Genomic DNA, 22,495 nt, shown 5'->3' on the forward strand with positions numbered 1-22,495 from the left:
AGTGAGGCAATTAGGGTTGAGTATTAATCAGGATATTAATAAGTAGTATCTGAGGGCAGATTTGAACCCAGGGCCAGTGCTCCATCCACATCAGATAGCGTTTAAGGAAAAGGGAAGAAGATGGCCCCTCTTGGGACCCAGCGACCTGGAGAGAGCCCAGAGAGAGGCGGAGAGAGGCAGAAGAGGGCGATTGGGGTGTCGGGCTAAGAGAGGTCAGAGGCGAGGATGGAGAAGGAGCCGTCGTTTGTGACTTGGTCACTTTGGGCAGACCCGGTGCAGGAGGATGAGGCCGGATCCTCGGCTGTAGAAGTCAAGAAGGGAGAACAAAGAATTGTGGGTATGGCAGGGTTAGGGTGAGAGCCGGGAGGGGTGGAGGAGCAGGAGGGAAGGGAAGGGAAGCTTCTCCCCAAGGACCAGAGAGAGGAAGCCAGGGGAATTTTGAGGAGAGATGGAAAGGGTAGAAGAGCCTCTGGGATGAACAGTTAATTAGGGCCCTGAGAAAGGTGCTTGCTAGTCAGAGCCCTCTTGAGGTTTGGGGGCTTTTTCAGGGGTACCCGGTAGGGGTGAAAGCATGAAAGTTGGGGTGACGCAGGGCTGGGGGACACCGGGGAGCCCAGAGTTGGTTCGCCAAGAAGTCAAGCTCGGAAAGTGCAGGGAAGTGACTTGCCCAGGTTAAACCTCCTGCCCTGAGCCCCGCTGCCTCACAGGTTATTTGTCAGCGAATGCCCCGGCCTCAGTTTCCTCACCGGTAAAATGGAAGGGTTGGAACAGACGGGCTTTGAGGTCCCAATTCTGGCCTCTCCCAGCCCCAGCTGTTGGAGGAGCTGCCGAGCAGTCGGCCAGCACCTTATTAGGGCCGGGCCGCTGCCTCCTCCCTCTGGTTCCCAGCGGGTGGTCAGGAAAGGCTTGTGCCCTTGAGGAGACTCCGGCCCGGCTGGGAGGTGACCTTTGTCCCACACGGCTTCCCTTTAACTTTAATCCCAGCTCGGACCCAGGCCGGGCCTGGCAAGGAGAGGGCTCCTTTTGGAGCTTGTTTTTTCCCTTTTCCCAACACGTGGAAGTCATAGAGGAAAAAGTCCGAGGGTACTTGCATAATGATTAAAGAGTCAGGTGATTTGGGGACACTCGGAAGCCTTAACCCCTTAAAGCCTGTGCTGGGGGGAAAACGGGCCCCTTTGAGGCAGAGGGGCAAGGCGGGAGCCAAGCGCCCCGCCCTCCCCCACCGGTGGGCGTCCCGGAGGGGCTGGGATCCGTCTGCAGCCAGAGAACGCTGGCTTCTGGGCGCCCAGGGGTGCTTTTTCTGGTTCCATTTCCTCTTTATCTTTGGAACAAAACCGTGGCTAATTAAAGGGCTCGGCGCCGCCCCCCTGCCCCGCGCGAGCTGGCTCTTCACCTCTCTGCTGGAAGGAGCCGGTCTGCCCGGGCTGGGGGGCTGGGGGCCCCTCCGGGGCTTGGGAAGGGCGGCCCCTCGGGCCTCCAATGGTTAAGCGCTCCCAGGGTATTTTTAACCAGCAGGGGCCCTTTAATCAGAAAGTGACATTTGCTGCGACGGGAGCCACAGGCGCTCCCCAGCTGACCATGGGCAAGCCGCGGGTCCCGAGCCAGGCCACCTCCCCGGTAAGTCGGGGGACCCACAGTTCCCCTTCGCCCACTAGAAAGGCCGAGTCGCCCTTAGGGAAGGGGAGCGCTGCTGATCTTGGCAAAAACATTGTTTCTCTCGTTCGAGCTGAGATTTCCAGGGGAAAGTTGAGTCCTGTTGTGGCTAATCAAAAAAAAAAAAAAAAAAAAAAAAGCCAGATCCAGCCTCGCCACTGGGCAACCCGCCCTCCTGCTGCTTACTATAAATGGGTATCTTACTGGGGCTCCCCTCCCGGGCTCCCGGCTGGTCCCAGAAAGCCTCGGAGGGCACTTCTGGGAAGGAAAAGTTCTGGTTCCGATCCAGGAAACTATCCACAGCTTTTCTAAACCGCTCTAGCCCATGGGATTGAAAAGAAACACCACTTCCACCGGGGATCATTCTGGGAGGGACCCTGGGGGGCCGCCGGCCAGCCTGAGCTTCCCCACCGGGGGTCAGTCTGGGAGGGATCCAGCCTGAGCTTCCTCTGTGCCCCTTGGGGCGTGGATTCCCCCAGGCCCATCCGGGACTTTGGGAGCTGAGGCTTGAGAGGTCCCTGCAGAGCCCCTTCAGAAAAGTCTGGCTCTGTGGTGAAATGATGTTCCCCAGAGTTGGGGGTGGGAGTGGGGGTGTGAGGGGGCGGGTTTTCCAGAGAGTACCACGGGAAGGAAAGAGCTCTGATTGTGGAGTTAGCGCCTGTTGCTTCCTACCTGGCTGAACCCCCTCTTTCCTCTCCCTTCCCCCCTGTTTTCTCACCTGTAAAGTGGCAGAGCTGGTGTTTTCCAGGGTCCCTTCCAGCTCGAAATCTGCTCCTATGACGCAGGTGCGATATCGATTTGATCTGTTGGCCATCCTCGTTGGATGTCACAAGAGGGATTGTGCCTCCGACACCTCGGCTGTATAGAACTAGGGGTGATGGGATATTGGGCAGGCCACAGATGGCCTGAGTGCAGGAGGGTGAAGCTGTGAGCAGTTTTATCAGCCCCCCTCCTCCCCCCTAAGGAACTCTCCTTCTGGGATGCTGAGGGAGGAGGAGGAGGAGGAGGAAGAAGCAGCAGCAGCCAGGGCTTCCTTCCCCTCTTCCCGGGTACAGAGGCAGCCCTGGGCAACATTTTGAAATCAGAGGCGGAATTGATCTTTGGCATCCCTCGCCTCCCTTTCTCTTATCTCCTCATCCTCTTCTACCCCAGCCTCCCCACGCCCTCCTGTTGTCCATCTACGGCTCCCTTGGGTTCCTGTTGCTCAATGTTAAAATGCCTTCTAAATGCCATTTAGCCAACTTTCACGTGGCACAGAGAGCGAGACTGGGCTCCTGAGCCCCCGGCTTCCAATCCTGGCCACTCAGGGGCCATTGGGATGAACCGTTTCCAGTTTCTGACCTTAGTTTCCCCATCTGTAACATGAAGGGGGTTAGCTAGGTGGTGTCTATGGTATCTTTCGATTCTGAGTTCTCTTCTAAGTCTTCGTCTTCTCCTTCCAAACCAGAAGTCCCAGAACTTCCACGGAGCATTAGGAGGAAAGGATTGACTATTGGGGTCATCCGGAGTTTAGAGCAAATGATTTTGGTCAATAAACTTCTAATTAATGGACCATCAGACAGACATTGGAACACAGTGAAACAGAAAAAATGAACAGTGTTTATTGAATGATCTTCTGGGGCAGAGGCAGTCCCCATCTGTTTTCTCCTGCTATTCATTATGATTATCTTGCTTCTCTCTCTCTCTCTCTCTCTCTCTCTCTCTCTCTGTCTTCTTTGTCTCTGTCTCTCTCTTTTTCTCCCTCCTCTGTCCTCCTCTCTCTCTTTCTCCCTCCCGTCTCCTCTCTCTGTCCTTCTCTCTCTCTCTCTCTCTCTTTCTTTCTCTCTCTCTCTCTCTCTCTTTCTTTCTCTCTCTCTCTCTTCTCTCTCTTTCTCTCTCTCTCTTTCTTTCTCTCTCCCCTCTCTCTCTCTCTCTCTCTCTCTCTCCTCCCTCCCTCCCTCTCTGTTTCTATCTCTCTCTCTGAGGCAACTGGGGTTATGTGACTTGCCTCTAGGGTCACACAGCTAGGAAGTGTTAAGTATCTGAGGCCAGATTTGAACTCCTGACTTTAGAGCTAGTACTCTAATCATTGTAGCACCTAGCTGCCCCCCACTCTTGTCTCATCTTGATGGGCATTTCTGGGACTTTAATTGTCCTGGGACAGGAAATGGCATCAACTTCTGGGGGCAGAGGCAAGCCCACCTCTTGGGAGCCGGCCCACTTTCTCAACTAACCCATCCTGAGGTTCCCTCAAACTTTCTTGTTTTTTGTAGGTTCATAATGTTGCTGACCTTTGACTTGAGGTCAATCCCACTAACAATTATTAACAAGGTGACCCTGGAGAAAGCCACTAGCTTTCAGGAGCCATTTCCTCAACTGTAACAAGGGGGTATCCCTTAGAACAGCCACACCTGATACCAATGAGAAGATATTACAATATCTTATATTATATATACAAAGCAGAAATTTGGCAAACCTTAGTGTGCTATGGAAATGTTACTTGTACCTGTCTGACCAGGTCAAGAAACAATTATTAAGCCCCTATTGTGATGTTGGAGATAACGAAGAAAGATTTAAAAAACCCAATTTCTGCTCTCGACAAGCTGCCAGTCCATTGTCAGCTTCCGAAAGCTGTTCCCCTTCTAAGAAAAACAAACCAAGAAAGACCCCATGAATGATTTCCAGAATTTTTTTTTTGGGGGGGGGCAATTATTTTTTTCAGGAATACAAAAAAATATTTTCCTGACCTTCCTAAGCTAACTTATTCTTCAGGACAAATGGAAATTCACCAGATTGAGAAGCAGAAAAGAAAAATAACAGCCTGGTATAAGGAATAACTCCTTTATATTTTACCCCAAGGCTGGCTTATACTCTCCTGCCCACCACCCTGTGGAGTTGGTGACGCTGGGTCTATAATAGCTTGTCCACAGTCACACAGTTCAGTAAGGAGCTGGGGTCCAATCCTGGTGTCTGGTATCATAGAGACTGGGAGATCCTCAAGCAAAGACACCAGTTTTGCCGGTTTTTTTTTTTTTTTTTTTTGCTTAGTATGTGCTGGGCAACACAGTAGGTGCTTCATAATTGAGTATTGACTTGTTGATTGACTCTAGACCAAGCCTTGTTTTGATTCAGCACAGTGCTGGGTATATAGTAGGTGTTTCATTAGTGAGTATTGACTTTTTGATTGACCCAGCCCTCTAATTTTACCTTTCTTTACTAAACACAATTCTGATTATACAGTAGGTGCTTCATAAATGAGTGTTGACCTATTGCTTGACTCTAGACCCAGTCCTCTAGTTTTACCTTTCTTTGCTCAGCACAGTGCTGGGTATACAGTAGGTGCTTCATAAATGAGTGTTGACTTATTGCTTGACTCTAGACCCAGCCCTCTAGTTTTACCTTTCTTTGCTCAGCACAGTGCTGGGTATACAGTAGGTGCTTCATAAATGAGTGTTGACTTATTGCTTGACTCTAGACCCAGCCCTCTAGTTTTATCTTTCTTTGCTCAGCACAGTGCTGGGTATACAGTATGTGCTTCATAAATGAGTGTTGAATTTTTGATTGACTCTAAACCCAGCTTTCTTTTTACCTCCATGGCCACCATGAGTTTGTCCAGGGCTCCTCTCCATCCATACCTACTTCCTGCTGGCCACAAGCCCACAAGGGCAGCAGGGCAGAGATTATTACACTTATTTGGCCAGTGAGCAAGCCTGAAAGGGTAATCTACCTTGCCCAAGACCAGTGCCCTGAAGAAAAAAGTGAGTCAGTCAGTTTAACCTGGCTGGTGACTTCAGGAGCAATTGGCAGCTGTGGTCTTTTTAGGAGAGCCCGTTTTTCCTAACAACTGCTCCTATCTACTGCCCTTACTATATTTTTCTGAGACATCCGTGACAAGGGTGATTTCTGTCCCCATTTTATGGATTTTAGGGGCCAAAGTCACACAAACTGCTTTGTATATTTTTGACCCAACATCTAGCAAATAGTAGAAATATTAGTTCATTGGAAAGGTACCTTCCCTCCCTTCTGAAGATAAGCTACTTGTGAAAAGGCTTTATAAGAAAGAACACTTGGTTCCAAATCGGTTCTGAGTTTGAGGGTAAAGGTGAAGGATGGATTTACTTTCTGCACCTGTATTTCCAGTGCTTAGCCATCATTTGGCCAGTCAGCAGACATCTGTTAGCCACCTACTGGTGTGCCAGGCAGGATGTAGAAACAAGCTAAAATTAAAGTCAGATCCTGCCCTCAAGGAGCTCACATTCTAATGGGAAGGCAGCACACAAAAGGGGAACACTGCCTACTCGGAAATGAAGAAATGGCGAGCTTGGGCAGCCTCCCTCAGTGAGCTTCTGGGAAGAGCCTTCTAATTCTAATTGGAGGCTTACAGGACACTTCCAAGCTTTTATATATACATATATACATACACACACACACACACACACACACACACACACACACACACACACATATATAGCTTTAAAGTCTTCAGTGTCAGCCACATGAAAGGTATAGAGCAGAAATGAACAAGTCCATTTTACAGATGGAGAAAGGTTCAGAGTTGTTTAGGAATGGCCCCAGGCTCACTCACATGGGAGTTCAGAGAAGGACATGTCAGGAAAAAAAGTCTTGGAAGACAGTGGGTCCCTTGGTTGAGCAGCAGAAGCTTTTAAAGCTTTTTCCAGCGAAGAAAAAAAAATGCATCATTGCTTGGCATTGGTTTAAGCTTTTGATGTTTGGATCAGAGCACGAAGTTATCAATTTTCCAGTTGCCCAGAGCTGGACTTCCCCCATCCTTTCCCTCCCGCTCTTCTACTCTGATGAAGATTCCGTTTTCAGAAAAATGGCTTCTAGCCCCAATCCTTCATTTATAGATAAAGGAGGGACTTGTTCAAGATCGCACTGAGCTATTATTAATTAGCAAAGTCCATATTATCTCTTTCTCTCCCCCAATAAGGTCAATTTGAGGCTGGTTTCGAATATCATTCACATTTATAATCTAATTCACCAATTTATATGTATATATTTATATTTATACATACATGTAGATTTATACTATAATTCATATATTCATTCAATAGCATTCATTCATTCCTCTTGATAAACATTGTATGTAAGGCTATGTGCTTGGTAGATACTTAGTTACAGTGGGCCAGCCCTGAGGCTCATGTTCACTATCATAGAATTCTAAATCTGTTCTCATTTCCAAATGATTTAGTTCTCTGAAATGAAGTTTCCTTGTTCTTTTTCTGGCTTAACTTCTTCAATCAATCAACGAGCCATTATCAAGCACCTACTATGTATCAGGGACTGTATTATAAGCACCTACTATGTATCAGGGACTGTATTATAAGCACCTACTATGTATCAGGGACTGTATTATAAGCACCTACTATATATCAGGGACTGTATTATAAGTACCTACTATGTATTAGGGACTGTATTATAAGCACCTACTATGTAACAGGAACTGTATTATAAGCACCTACTATGTATCAGGGACTGTATTATAAGCACCTACTATGTATCAGGGACTGTACTATAAGCACCAACTATATATCAGGGACTGTATTATAAGCATATACTATGTATCAGGGACTGTATTATAAGCACCTACTATATATCAGGGACTGTATTATAAGTACCTACTATGTATTAGGGACTGTATTATAAGCACCTACTATGTAACAGGAACTGTATTATAAGTACCTACTATGTGTCAGGGGCTGTATTAGGAATACAAAAAAAGGAGGGGGGGAGCAGCAAAAGCAGTCCCTGCTGTCCAGGAGTTTACATTCTAATAACAAAGATGGATGCAGGTATGTAAGTAGGTAAATACGTTATATATGCACACGGATAGGAGGTGAGGGGATTGAATGGAGAGCAAGGAAGCACTAAAATCTGGAAGGCATGAGGGCTTTGAGACATGGGCAGGGAGGAAAAAAGGAGGACATTTCAGGCATGAGATCTAGCCAGGGCAAGGACAGGATAGGAGATCAGAGGAGCACAGTTTTCAGAAGGGACCCAAGGGTCACCGAGTCCATTTCCTCAAAGATGTTTGTTCAGTCATTTTTCAGTTGACTTTTCATGACCCTATTTGGAGAGGAGTTACTGGAGTGGTTTGCCGTTTTCCTCTCCGACTCATTTTACAGATGGGGAAATTGAGGCAAATAGGGTGAAGTGACTTGCCCAGTTATAGTAAATGTCAAGCTGGTTTTGAACTTTCAAACTCCAGTTCTGCACTCAAATCTTTTTTTTTTTTAAGTTTATTATTGTTATTTTTTCCCCAAAGAACAATCACCACAAAAAAAGGACAAAGAAATTCCTTAATCCATAGGCTGGCAAAAACAAGTTTCCATATTAGCCAAAAATGTATTTCTCTCTCTGCATCTTAAATTGATCACCTTTCCATCAGGAGGCAAGTAGGGAGTTTCATCTTTACTTTTTGGATTTGTAGTATCATTGCATTGCCTTCACAAGTCTTACTCCCAATCCTGAGCATTTTCTGCTGGGCTATATATGAGAAACTATCAATCAATTATCAAATATTAAGTGCCTATTTAATAGGTCGTGTACAAGACATCAAGAATATAAAGACAAGAGGGAAGATCCCTGTCTTTAGGCTCCTTACATTCTAATGGGCCTGGGGAGCAACAGCTACATATCTCTCTCTGGGTATATACAAGTTGGGTTTACAAAGCGTTTTATCTCATTTGTTTTTCCCAGCAACCTGAGGAGGGTGGTGCTATTATTATCCCCCATTTTAGAGGAGGAAACTGAAGACTAGATTGGTTAAGCTATTTGCCCAAGGTCACACGGAGTAAATATGTTGACATACATTTTATTAGCCTTGGAGGGAAGGATGTGCACAGATTGTGGACCAGACTGTGCTCCGGAGGTTGACAAGGTAGGGCAGAGCCAGATTGTATAGGAAGGCAAGCATTGCAGTTGACTTCTTCTGCAGATGAGAGTCCTCTGGATATATTGGGTAGGGGAGTGATAGATACCATGGATTCGCACTTTGGGAAAATCACGTTGTCACCTGAGTGCTGATAGATTGGAAGAGGAAGAGTCTTGAAGAAGGAAGAGCGATTGGGAGTCCATTGTTATGATAGTCTAAGGTGAACCGTGGCCTGAGCTAGCTAGGATGGAATCGTGTACAAGCCGGTGTGAATTGCCCAAGTCTTGTTTTCTCTGGTTTAACCAGTGACTCAGTATTTTCATGTAAGGATGGTTCTGCTCTAAGCTCTGGATCTTATTTAAGCTCTTCCCAACAGAAAAACACCCCCATGTTTAGATTGCAGCAATCCTAGAGAGGTCTTCTTTTCTGGTACTTTGGCAACTGAGTACCATTCTATACTTCTACAGACTCATTATCGGGAATGGATTATTTAGCCATGTCAAACTGTGAATAAAAGGAAAAAATAAAAATAATTCTCATTCCCAAACTTCCTTCCACATTGGCCTCCAAAGTGGTAGGGGGGAAAAATGGGTCAAGAAGGTTCTAATAAAAATAATTCTCATTCCCAAACTTCCTTCCACATTGGCCTCCAAAGTGATAGGGGGAAAATGGGTCAAGAGGGCTCTAATAAAAATAACTCTCATTCCCAAACTTCCTTCCACATTAGTCTCCAAAGTGTTAGGGGGAAAAATGAGTCAAGAGGGCTCTAATAAAAATAACTCTCATTCCCAAACTTCCTTCCACATTAGCCTCCAAAGTGTTAAGGGGAAAAATAAGTCAAGAAGGTTCTAATAAAAATAATTCTCATTCCCAAACTTCCTTCCACACTGGCCTCCAAAGTGTTAGGGGGAAAAATGGGTCAAGAGGGTTCTAAGAATCATATCATTTGTAGATCATTTACAAATGATAACTGAACTGTTGGTGCTCCAGGTGTGAGCTGATGATCTCTGTTCATTGATGCATGAACAAACATACTGTTGGACTTAGTGGGAGACCTCCCATGTGCTACAAAGAGCCTCTCTGGAAGAAGAAGAGCTACTGATGGGTTTCAGTCTTCAATGAGACATTAAGTGTTTAAAAAAATACCAAGCATAAATTCTAGAACTTTGGCTAACCAGTTATTTTTCCTTCAAAAACTTTCATATCTCTCAATTGTAACTCAGTAATTTTTTAAAAAGCATAGAAGAATAATAGAATAAGCATAAAGATAATCAGTGCTTAGCAGTTTGAAGATTTGCAAAGTGCCGTGACATCTATTACCTTCTCATAACATCCTAGGGAGGTGGGTGTTCATTTTATCCTGATATTACAGATGGGGAAACTGAGACTGACTTGCTCAGGGTCACATACCTAGTTTACCAAGCAGAATTCAAAATCAGAGAACACCCTAGTCACTACACTCCAGAGAATCTAAAACAATCTCATTTTTTACATGATGTTACCACTTAATATGAAAGTAACATGTAGAATGTTAATGATATCTCTTAATAAGATGCATCCATAATTGCCCCAGACTACCTTGACCCAGTTTTAACTCAGTTTTACTTTTAATTAACGGTTTTAATTTACTTTTTAATTCCTCTTTTTTTGTCTCAGTTTTTCTCCACTTTTCTACTTAAAAAAAAAAAAAAACAAACTTCAAGCAAAAAAATTTTTTTTAAATTTGGGAGGGGGACAATTCCTACTGTCTAGTTTATTTAACCTATTTTTGAGCCTGATGTTATTGGTAGGATAGGGGAATGAATAGTGTGCTGAGAGTTCAGAAATGTGGATCTAATTGTGACTCTGACCTAAAAGGCTACATGACTTTGGGCATGTCACTTTCCTTATCAGGGCCAAATAGAAAGATACGACCATATAATTTCTAAAGGTCCATTCCAGCCCTAAATCTAAGATGGTTTTTTGAATACAGAAAGATTTAAATTTCTGCTTCACCCCATGCTGGGAACTGATGGTTAATTCTCCACTTAAAATGGTTAATTTTTTTTTCTTTTCACAATTCACAATGTTCCCTGGCACTCTGTGATCTTCCAGAGTAAAAAAAGAAGATTTATTCCTGGAAAATAAATAATTTCTTACAAAATTATAAAATACCAAATTAACAAAACAAGAGATAGATAATTAAGCAACCCAGTCTCAGAAAATGAAATTTAACAAACTGAAAATGATTTGGGGGTGGAGGAACCCACTGATCCAGGACCAGATTTGTAAGTAAATTCTGTTGATCATTTCAAGAGGAATGAATACAAAAATGAATAACTGAGAAATTTACTTTTATGAAATAAATATAATCTCGATACCCAAACCAGGAAGGAATAAAGTAGGGAAAGAAGACCCTATTAGGGTCAGAGCCACAATTAGACCCTGTATTTCCCAACTCTGAGGTTTTTTTTCTTCAAAATTTTGTTTGTTTTTATTTCTTCTCTCCTTAATCCTTGAAAAGGGTAAGATTCAGTAGAACAATATTCTGTTCTTTCCAATTCAAACATAAGCACTTCATCATCATTTAGACCTGTCAAGTTGTTTAAACTTATTTACTTTTCTCCCTGGTGATCAGCACAGCGTTCTTTCTCTGATCCCACCCATGGCACAAAAACAGGTTAAACAGAACCAGACATTTTTAGTCGCATGTCCAAAAATAACTCAATCTAATTTATATTGATAAAATAATTTAAGCAAAATTGTAGCAAAAGGATAACTAATTTAAAAATTATTTTTTCTAATTACCTCTTCCCTCAAAAAGCTTAATAATTATTTCTTAGCTTTAAGACCCAATGCTTGGAGCAGAGTCGTCCTTAGGTGAAAAAACTAATTGAATCATAGAAACTTAGGCTTTGCTGATGTTTTACCTCCTAGAAGATTCTGAATTCTTTTTTTTTAATAACTTTTTATTGATAGAACTCATGCCAGGGTAATTTTTTTACAGTATTATCCCTTGCATTCACTTCTGTTCTGATTTTTCCCCTCCCTCCCTCCACCCCCTCCCCCAGATGGCAAGCAGTCCTTTACATGTTGAATAGGTTACAGTATATCCTAGATACAATATGTGTGCAGAACCGAACAGTTAAGAATCTGAATTCTAAGGGAAAATATTCCGTTTTACTTGATTCCTTTGTCATATTTGGTAATGGACGCAATGGAGATCTGGGTCAACATCGACCAAGTCTGCCTTGGGATCTCCAGGAATTTCCTTGTTGGACATTCTTATCAGGAAGCTACCTGACTTTCTAAGAACCTCCCTTCCTCATCAGCTCTTCTTCCCTCTCTGGAAAATAGGGAGCCTTCCACCACCTCAGCCTTTCCAAGAATACAAGCTTTCACAGAGAGGGTTTTGTGTGTGCCCCCAGGAAGTGTTAGACATTGGAATGAGTTTGGCCTGAGCCCCAGACCTGGAGGTTAACCCTTTAAGTACCCCTTTTTCTCCCTCTACCTCCTCATCTCTGGTTGAAGAATTGAAAGCCTGCCCAGGGGAGCCTGTTATTGATCTTGTGAGTGATGTGACCTGCTCCCTTTGGGGCTGGCTTCAGTGACTTATAAGAGTGACCAATGGTAACCATGTCGGTTCATTTTTCGTTCATTTGGGAAGGAAGTGTTCAGTGTCTGTGCCTCGTTCTTTGGGTTTAGAATGGGACTAGACCCAACTGATGATCTCTGGGAGTTTTCAATGAAACAATAATAAGAGTAAAAGGTACTGGGGAGCCATGAGGGACTAAGAGGCAGCCTCTAGTTGAGCACTGACTGCCTAGCAAGGAGATCTAAGTTCTAGCCCCATATTCAGAAGCTCTAGGATCTCTTCCATCTCCAAGACTTGAGAATGCTTTGTGCTCTTGTCAAGGAAGTCGGTTTCTCTTCCTCTTTAAAACGGAGGGTTTGGGTATCCTCCTTAGTGTGTGTGTGTGGGGGGGGGAGGGGGCCAAACCACTAATATAACTAGCCATGATGCAAAGTTAAATCTTTCTTGAGTCCAGGAAAGAGAGAGAGTTTGGAAGGAAATCTGTAGATTTGAGCAGAACTTGTGCTTGGTGAGTGACAGTTGGGAACACTCCCTCCTGGGATTTCTTCTCTAATGCATTATAACTGCTTTAACAGCTGTCATATACAAAAGCCCACCCCCACCCCCCAGGTCCTGAAGGAGATGCTCTCTTTAGATGAGACAAGACCCCTGCCCCTTGAAGTTTGTGGCTCAGTAGGAAAACCATACACATTAACAGGCCCTACTGGCCGCACAGCACAGCCTGGGGAGACCAGGACGGGAACCAGGAAGACCTGCTTGAAATCTTCCCTCCGGCGTGTACAAAACTGTACAGCCACAGACAAGGGCTTCCCAGTAAAAGGCTCTCCCCCTTTTCCTTTTCATGAATATAAATTGCAAAAATGGTTTCAGATTAGGGTGATTTCTTTACTGATGAAATTACCCAAACCAAAAAAAAAAAAAATGCAAAGTATATCAATGAAAACCAAAAACTCGATAAAGTCCAGTGTGGGTGAGAAGGGCCTGTTTGAGCCTCAGTTCCTCATCTGGAAAATGGGGATAATACTTTGATATGACACTTTGCAAACCTAGATACCAATTATTTTCCTCAGTTTCTTATCTGGAAAATGGGAATACTTTTAGTATGATACTTTGCAAACCTAGATGCCAATTATTTTTATTATTAGTATCATTGGCAAAGACCTGGTGGTGATTAGGTAATAAGAAGATAGCCCAATTTGCCAGGTTGTGACATAATTTAGATTGGTGCCAGATTGTGGAGAGCCTTGAATAGCAGGTAGAATTTGGACCTGATGGAGGAGCCTTTGCGCAGAAAAGTCCAAAAGTTCTACAGTGATGAGACGGGCTTCTGTCCTGACTGTACCTCTGATACTCTGTGTGACCTTGAGCAAGATCCGGTCCCCTCACTGGAAGCTGTGTCCTTTTCTTTGAAACAAATGAATTGAAAAAAAATTAATTTTAAAAATGAAAAAAAAATGGTCGCATATTCTGACACAGGCCAGCTTTACCATGATCTTGGAGGGGTCCAATATGCAAAAAAAGGCGTAAGACCCCCTGGAAGAAATAGTCTTTAGGAGATACAGTGGCTAGAGCCTCAAGCCTGAAGTCAGAAAGACCCGAGTTCAAATAAGCTTTCTAATAGTTACAATGTGACCCTGACCAAGTCACCCTGTCTGCCTCAGTTCCTTCAACTGTAAAATGGGAATAAAAATAGCGCCTCCAGGATGTTTTTGTGAAGATCAGATGGGATAATGTTTGTAAAAAGTGCTTAGTACAATATTTGGCACATAGTAGGTACTTTATACATACTTATTCCCTTTTCTTTCCTTCTCTTTGAGGACTAATACCTACCTCCAGGGGTTTTGTGAAGATCAGATAGTATAATATTTGTTAAAAGTGCTTAGTACAGTATTTGACACCTAGTAGGTGCTTTATAAATACTTATTCCCTTTTCTTTTCTTCTCTTTGAGGAACAGCACTTACCTCCAAGGGTTTTGTGAGGATCAGATAGAGTAATATTTGTTTAAAAAAAAAAGTGCTCAGTGCAGTATTTGGCACATAATAGGTGCTTTATAAACACTTACTGCTTTTTCTTTCCTCCTCTTTGAACAATAGCACCTACCTCCAGAGTATTTTTGTGAGAATCAGATGGGATAATATTTGTAAAAAGTACTTAATATAGTATTTGGCACATAGTAGGTTTTTTCTTTCTTCTCTTTGCATGGAGTAAGTATTTAATAAAAATGTTTTTATTCATTCGTGTAATGAATTACTCAATGTTTTGTGACTCTGGGCTGATCCTTGTCTCAAAGGGATTGAGCTCCACCTGTAATGCCCCTTAGGACTCTCCCCCCCACCTCCCGATTTCTTTGATGGTTCCTTTGGACTCTCTAGATCGGTGACTGCCCCGTTGGCTCGCTTGCCTCTCTGGGTAAAGGAACCCAGATGAAATCAAGGTTTAAAGAGTCCGGATCAGAACTCTGTCTCTTAATGTGTAAACGGGGAAGGGGGGTGGTTTGCCCCATCTGCTGGCCAGTGGCCTGGGAGCGGAACCACCCACGAACTGCTTCCCCCCATCCCATTTGCCCCTCACCTGTTTTATGTCCAGTTTGGGTTGGGGTTGCTCTGACCGTCAGGGACCTATTATCTCTCCAAGTAATTTTATCTGGGAAAGTGTGAGCCGGGAAAGATGAAGAGCCTTCAGCAGGGTGATGGGCATATGTGTATGAATTAGGTCTAAGGTACAAAGGTGTGGCCAGCTGAGCTAGAGAAGCAGGTGTTCCCACCTTCAAGGCCTGCAGGCCTCCCAGCAGAATCAGCCGGGGCTTCTGGCCTTGGGGGAGGCCGGGATTGAAGGAAGGACTTGATTGAACACTTGTGAGATAACTATCCTCAGTGAAAATTGGCTGGATTTCACAACCCCTTAGCCAGCCTGCCCTCACCCAGATCCCTCCCACATGGCCTGATGCAGAGGCAAGGCTCCCTGTAGAAAGGTGGCCATTGTGGTGAGGCTGCCGGGAGTCTGGGGAGCCCAGTCCCAGGATGGTGTGAGCGGGGCCCACTTTGGTAAGTCTGATCTTTGTTCCTATGGGGCAGGCGCTCCTCTGGTGGAGGAACAAAAGGGAGATGGACCCAGACACAGGGTCAGGCTTTCTGACCTGAGCCAAAGCTCCATCTCTCTTCTCCTTCATGGGCTTTGTAAACCTTAAAATGATCTTCAAATGGCTGGTACTAAATGGGGGAAGAGGAGGCTGATGGTTGATGGTGAGCACAGACTGGAGTAGCACGCAGAAAACCCAGGCGTTCTGGGCTGCCGCACAACCTTGGACCAGTGCCTTTACTTCTTATCTAAAATGGGAACTATCCTTTGAGCTCATGATGAGAAAATGACTAAAATCAGAATTATTGTGGATACAAATTCTACTGACAGTGATCAGTTAACACGCACTCCCTCTACTCGCCCCTTAAGTCTTTAGAAGTATCTGATAGCATCAGAAATTTATAAAATCCCCTCCTCCCTTCCCTTGATTTCCTTTTTTGCTGCGGTATTGGCTCATGTTCCTTTTGTCGATGAGAAATCACGGCCCTCGAACCGGCAGCTGTTGCCAGCTTTCATTTTGCAATAAATAAAAATAGTTTCCACGGGTCCGGGTGTTTTCAGGCCAGTGAAGGGCAAAAGAATGAGCTGAAAAGAGGCTTTCTTCAGAGGCTTTGCCTTTCTGAGGCTTCTGGTCTACCTGATGTGTTACCTCTGGTTGAGGCTGTGGTCTTCTGGGCAAGGCAGAGAAATCACTGGCTTTGGGATTGGTTCATCCTCCGGTGTGCCCCTGATAAAGCGGAGGTCCTCGTGGGGTTACGTGGGTTTAGTGAGGGCAGCCTTTGAGATAGAGGCAGGGAAGTGAGATGCTTGGCCACAATCACCAGAAATTTGTGAAGATTCAGGAATGAGAACCCGGATTTCCCTTTCTCGGGATTGCTTTGTTCTTCCTGCTACACAGCCTGGAGCTCTCGGTCTCTGGCTAGAACTGGGGGAGAGGTTATTGCTTCTTTATTCCATCCACTTCTTTCCCTCTAACTTGGTCAAAAAGGACTCTTTCTGATCTCTGATGTTGGATGGACACTTGAGCTCCTTCCCAGTGAATCTCTTTGTAGAAAAGAGACAGGACAGGGCAAATATGCCAGGAGTTTCTTGAGAGTAGAAGGCTCAGGAACAGTTCTTGTCATAGATGTGTGAAGTATTCCTTCCTTCTTTCCTTCCTTCTTTTCTTTTCTTTTCTTTTCTTTTCTTTTCTTTTCTTTTCTTTTCTTTTCTTTTCTTTTCTTTTCTTTTCTTTTCTTTTCTTTTCTTTTCTTTTCTTTTCTTTCTTTCTTTCTTTCTTTCTTTCTTTCTTTCTTTCTTTCTTTTCTTTCTTTTCTTTCTTTTCTTTCTCTCTTTTTCTTTCTTTCTCTTTGTTTCTTTCTCTTTCTACCTATCTATTTATCTATTTATTTATTCATTCATTCCTCTTTATTGCTATTCTAAATCAGAGCATTTATGGGCAAGGACAATACCCAAAGAGGTTGAGACCTCTAACTCATAATTCAGACCTCCACAACCTCTCTGAGACTCTGTTTCCTCAGCAAAAAATATACTAGTGGGAGATCTCAACCTCCTTCTCTCAGAACTAGATAAATCTAAACACAAAACAAGCAAGAAAGAAGTTAAGGAGGTGAAAAGAATTTTAGAAAAGTTAGCTATGATTGATCTTTGGAGACTCGGTTTCCTGAACTAAATGAGGGTTGGCTGAGGATGTAGTAGAAACGATACTGACCTCCCAGTCTAAAGACTTTTATTCCAGAACCCATTTTCATCCTAGCTGGGGATGGCAATCCCCTTCATTTCCCAGAGGCTCAATTATCTTCTCTGTGAAATGTGTATATTGATAATTGTTACCACTTAACTCACCAGGTAGTTGTAAGGAGAGAACTTTGCAAATTATAAAATTTAATTTAGTTAATTAAAAATACTTTTAATTTTTCTTAACTTCTGATGTGTTTCTTCCCATATTCTTTGTGAACTTTTGTGTCTTCTGCAAGGCAAACTGATTTTAATAATAGCCATAGGATAACCTAATTCTAGGAAAGTCTGTGTCCAAATAATTGAGCCACCTAGGCGCATTCTCAGTTGTTTTACTCCCTTTCTCCTGTTTTCCCTTGAAAGCTGCTGAGGTTGGAATCAGAGCCCCCTCTCCTTGCTGGCTACTCTGCTTCCCACAGTCTCTGTTCAAATGCTTTGCCTCTGGGTGCCCAACTTGGCGCTGCCTCCCTGACCCAGCTTGCCTTCCCACTCCTTGCCCTCTCCCAGACAGGCACACAACATGCTCGAGGCTTTTAAAGAGCCTCCCTTTCCCACGTCTTCCCCCTCTGGCTCTCGAGGGGATTTCAGATGTCTGAAATGACAGCTTAGCAGATCCCAGGGACTGGGCTGAGGGCCGAATGCCTCTGTCACTCACTGGCAATGGCCTCTCATTTCTCGTGCGTGATTATTGAATATCCACAAAAGAAGCAGTGATAGTGAGAAACCAGGCCGGCTTCCTCAGGAACAGCTCGTGCCAGACCAACCCCTGTACCGTTTGACTGGGTGATAACTGAGGCAATAAGAGTCTCTCCGTCATCTGCCCTGGTCAGAACATGCTGAGAGTGCCAGCTTACCAGGGCACCAGGTTATAGCCAGATGATTGCTGAGCTTGAGAATGTGACTTGTGAGGATCATGGGAAGAAACTGGGCTTGTCTGACCTGGGAGAAGAAAAGACTTAGTGGAGTCCTGGTGGCGACCGTTGGCATTGGAAAGTCGGTCATGAAGGTGGTCGTGGGAATATGTTTGCTCTGCTTGGCCCCAGAAGGCAGAGCAAGGAGGAAGAGTGGGGGGTGTAATATTTGGGGTTGATATAGGGATCCTTTTTCAGTCCAAAGGTCCTTGTGCCTCTGATTCAGAGGCCCCTTGACCTTCCTCAGGAGCAGGCACCCCTTTACTAGTGGGGTATCTTCTTCGTGCCCCCGAGGAGCCGGACTCACTGGGAATTTAGGTCAAGAAGGAAGGGGGTGGTGGAAGATGTTGACAGGTCTTACGTCAGTCACTAACCACTAAGGTAGACTGACCTTGGTCCGTCCTAGCAGCGTGAGCTTTCGGCTGGCTGCATTTGACACCGCGTGGGAGGGACAGATGTGATACAGTGAATTGAGGGTTGGAATTAGATTTGTTCTGCCCCAGAGGAGAAATCTAGAACCATTTGAGGAACACAGGGGGGAAGCTCATAGACGCAGATTTTGGCTCCATTTAAGGAAGGACTTCCCAACTATTAGAGCTATTTTAAAATGGAATGCCTCAATTAGTAGTGAGTTGCCCGTCCCCAGAGGTATTTAATTGGAGACAAGATGACCCGCTCTCCAGAATGTTGCAAAAGGGTTTTTTCCTTCAGCCGTGGGTTTGGTCAGATGATCTGTAAAATCCTGATAAGTTCTAGGATAAGAAAGGAGGTTTGAAATGCAGATGGCTCTTATTCTGGAAAAGAATGATTTCCAATAGACTTGGGGTGGAAAATGCTATCTGCCACCAGCGAGAGAACGGTGGAGACTGAAAATGGACCAAAGGATAGTCTTTTCACCTCTTAATTCATTTTTGTGCTTTTTTTGGGGGGGGTATTTTATTTATTTATTAAATAACTTTTTATTGACAGAACCCATGCCAGGGTAATTTTTTACAGCATTATCCCTTGCACTCACTTCTGTTCCGATTTTTCCCCTCCCTCCCTCCACCCCCTCCCCCAGATGGCAAGCAATCCTTTACATGTTGAATAGGTTACAGTATATCCTAGATACAATCTACGTGTGCAGAACTGAACAGTTCTCTTGTTGCACAGGGAGAATTGGATTCAGAAGGTACATTTTTGTGCTTTTTTCTTTCTTGTGCTTTTTTCTCTTTTGGTCTGATTTTTCTTGTACATCATGACAAATATGGAAAAATGTATTAGAATATCGTCCATGTATAATCTATATCAGATTGCTGTCTTGGGGAGGAGAGAGGGAACAGAGAGAGGAAGAGAAATTGGAGCGCAAAATCTTACAAAAATGAAAGCTGAAAACTAGCTTTTTGTGTAATTGGAAAAATAAAATACTATTGAGAAAATAAAAAGAGAAGGCGTGGGGAGGGGGGGGAATGATTTCCAGTCTTTGTCCTTAAGTATGCGTTCCAATATTAGAGGCTCTGTTCTTTTGTTATTTTTCATGAGGATTCGATGGGGTGTGCTCTCGCTCTCGCTCTCACTCTCCCTTCACTCTTCCTCCTTTCGCTCTCTCCTCCTCTCCCTCTCCTCTTCCTCTCCTCCCCTCTCTCTATTTCCCAGATAATGAAACTAAGTCACACTTGGAGTGTCAAGTGAGTTACTCTCAGAATATGATACTTAACATTAGTGCAAATTTAACTTTTTTTTTTTTTTTTGAGGCAGAGTTAAGTGACTTGCCCAGGGTCACATAGCTCATAAGTGTCCACGATCAGATTTGAACTCGGCTCCTCCTGACTCCAGCTTGGGTGCTCTATCCACTGTACCATCTAGCTGCCCCTGGCTTAACTTCTGAGACATGGGCAGAAGGGCACCTTGATCCAGTGGCTTGAACGCTAGACTTGAAATGAGCAAATCTCAGGTCAAAGGTCACCTCTGACATTGTCTGAGAAGATCATGGCCCCATTTCTCCGTTTCCTTATCTCTCGCCCCGGAAGCTTGGACTACATAGCCACTCAAGTCCCTTTTATCTCTAAATCTGTGATTCTATGCAATACAATTTTTGAGCTGCAAAGGAAATGATTTTACACACAAGGAGGAAATATATTGATCAGGAGAGAAAGTCACATAACCTGGTATCTCTCAGAGTTTTTTTAAAAAAACCCTTAGACCTCACATGTGTACCGTGGCTCAGGTAAAGAGTATATGGGGAGCTAGATGGCACGGTGGATATAATACCCATGCTGGAGTCGGTTCAAATCTGATCTTGGACACTTCCTAACTCTGTGATCCTTTGCAACTCACTTTCCCCTGTTTGCCTCAGTTTCCTCATCTGTAAAATGAATTGGAAAAGGAAATGCAAACCACCACAGGATCTCTGCCAAGCAAAGCCCAAATGGGGACACGAAGAATTGGGCACAACTGAACAAAGAGAGAGATAATGACTCTGAGTTGGTCATTTAGTCTGACCCATGGCTATGCCATATATCGAGAGCTCAATTTGAAATCAGAGCACTTGGTTTTCAGTTTTCAGTCTGTAATTTCTTGTGTGATTTGGGGAAATATGTTCACTATTTAAGCCTCTGTGTTCACATGAAGGGGCCAGAAGATGCCATCTTCGTTTCATGTTCCTGTGATTTTTACCGCCCCCCTCCCCACCTCCCAGCAAGTCATCCTGTGACTGACTCCAGAGATTAAGCCCTTATGCCATTTCACCTTCCCCATGCTCACTTTGTAGCCATCTGGAGTACTCCTGTCTGACCCGCCTTGGTTTCTGCACATCCGCTAACTTCTTCAGCTTCTTCCCAATCCTGTGAAAATGTTATGTCGTTTCCCTAAGTCAGAGGACTAACCAGCAGCATGAGTGGGACCAGGGCCCAGGACCCTGGAGTCCACATCCAGGTGGTGGGTGTTATTGTTGTCAGCTCACTTTTCTCCATAGAGCATGTAGTATAGGACTGTACGGAGCAGTGGATGGAACTGTGGGCCTTGATTCAGGAAATGGGTCCAAATCCTGCCTGGCATTAACTAGCTCTGTGCCTGCCCTACCACCCTTGGTATCCCTTAGAAGACTCTTAAATGTGACTTTCTCTCTCTGTGTGTCTCTCTGTCCCATTCTCTGTCTCTTCTCTGTCTATTTCTGTCTGTCTCTGTGTGTGTGTGTCTCTGTCTCTGTCCCATTCTCTCTATCTCTCTGTTTCTCTGTTTCTATCTCTGTCTCTGTCTCTCTCTCCACCTCTCTCTATCTCTGTCTCTCTCCCTCCCATCTGAATCTCTCTCTCTCACTCTGTCTTCCTCGTTCTCTCTCTCAAGGGACATTATTTAGGAGAAGTCACACACAAAATGAGGCAAAATAAGCACCAGGAGTGGTAAATATGAAATCGATTCGGGAGAGCGATAGGGTTACCAAGGAAGGGAGTTAAGACATTAAGGGAATATGCCCTGAGATGGGAGCTTGCCGTTGACTGGCAATCTAAATCCACAGAAAAGTGTCACAGAGCAAACAGAGTTAGCTATAGGAGGATCAAAGGCAGGAGTACCTCATCACAGGCTTAGTCCTAAAAAGGACTTACTGTCTCTCTTTTACAGAGACAGAAACTGAGGACAGCTCTTAAAAGCTGAGTCAAGATTCAAATCCCAGCCTTCTGATTTCAAGCCTAGGGCTCTTTGCATTTTGTGCTACTTTTCCATTTTTTTTCCTGAGGCAATTGGGGTTAAGTGACTTTCCTAGGGTCACACAGCTAGAGCTTTTCCATTTCTTTAAAGAAAATCTTATTTTACAACTGTACTAAACAATTCTTTTCCTGCTTGTTACAGAATCCCTGAATGGTCCCGCTGGTCCTGCTGTTCTCGTACCTGATTTTTTTATGGTTAGTTTGGAGCATCATGGCGGATGCCAAGTCTGTTACCAAGAGTAAGTCTGAAACCAAAACCCAGCGCCAGGCGCCTTTTTCAACCTGTGTCAGCAAAGGGGAACCAGTCCACCAAAATGTAGACAATCAGTCACCCGCAGCCAGCCTGCAACTCGACACGCCAGCGTGCCTCGAAGGCCCCGCCGACGGCCCGAAGCGACTGACATCTCGCCCGCCGCCGCACACGAAACCATGCCCGCCGTTAGATGTGACCGAGAGCTGCGCGAAGCCTCAGGCCAATGGCCTGGAGGGGCAAGGGAGTCCAAGGTCTCCGTCCTCCCCTCCGGGCTCGCAGGGAAAGCGCCTCCAATCTTCTTCGAAGGAAGACCAGAAACGGGCCCAGATCAAAAAGCAGCTGATGACCAATTTCATCCTGGGCTCCTTTGACGACAACTCTTCCGATGACGAAACCCCTGATGGATTGTTCAGAGCTTCCTCCAGGAAGAGCAGCCGGTCAAGTTTTGGCTCTTTGTCTTTTGACTCGGCTTCCCTTCGGTCCATGACTGAGTCCGAAATGTCTGTACCAACCATGAGGTAAAATATACTTTCTCCAATGTGCTTACTCAGCTGGCCTGAGGCCCGGTCCCTCACGAGAATGGTCAGACTAGTTGGAGGACTAGGCCCTCCCCCTGTCTCAGTCATTGAATGAGCAATTTATTGAGTACCTACTGTATACCCATGGCTCTGGGACACCACTGGAGGGTGGGGTGGGGAGGGGAGTGTAAAGGAAATGGAAGATTTGGT

At 44.6% G+C, this 22,495-nt stretch overlaps 1 protein-coding gene across 4 annotated transcripts in view; it reads left to right on the forward strand.

Annotated features, from left to right (window-relative positions):
- Positions 1-22,495, forward strand: part of ACACB (acetyl-CoA carboxylase beta) — a 120,872-nt gene that overhangs the window by 3,220 nt on the left and 95,157 nt on the right. For 2 of the 4 annotated variants that reach the window (XM_051972984.1, XM_051972983.1), the window contains exon 2: positions 21,657-22,285. In XM_051972984.1, the coding sequence (XP_051828944.1) occupies positions 21,666-22,285 (620 nt within the window). In that variant the 5' untranslated portion in view covers positions 21,657-21,665. Of the gene's footprint in view, positions 1-1,396; positions 1,618-21,656; positions 22,286-22,495 lie in introns of those variants that run through there. The other 2 variants (XM_051972985.1, XM_051972982.1) reach the window with 2 other exon arrangements.

This window comes from Antechinus flavipes, chromosome 1 (genome assembly GCF_016432865.1).
Source record: "Antechinus flavipes isolate AdamAnt ecotype Samford, QLD, Australia chromosome 1, AdamAnt_v2, whole genome shotgun sequence".
Classification (NCBI taxonomy): domain Eukaryota; kingdom Metazoa; phylum Chordata; class Mammalia; order Dasyuromorphia; family Dasyuridae; genus Antechinus; species Antechinus flavipes.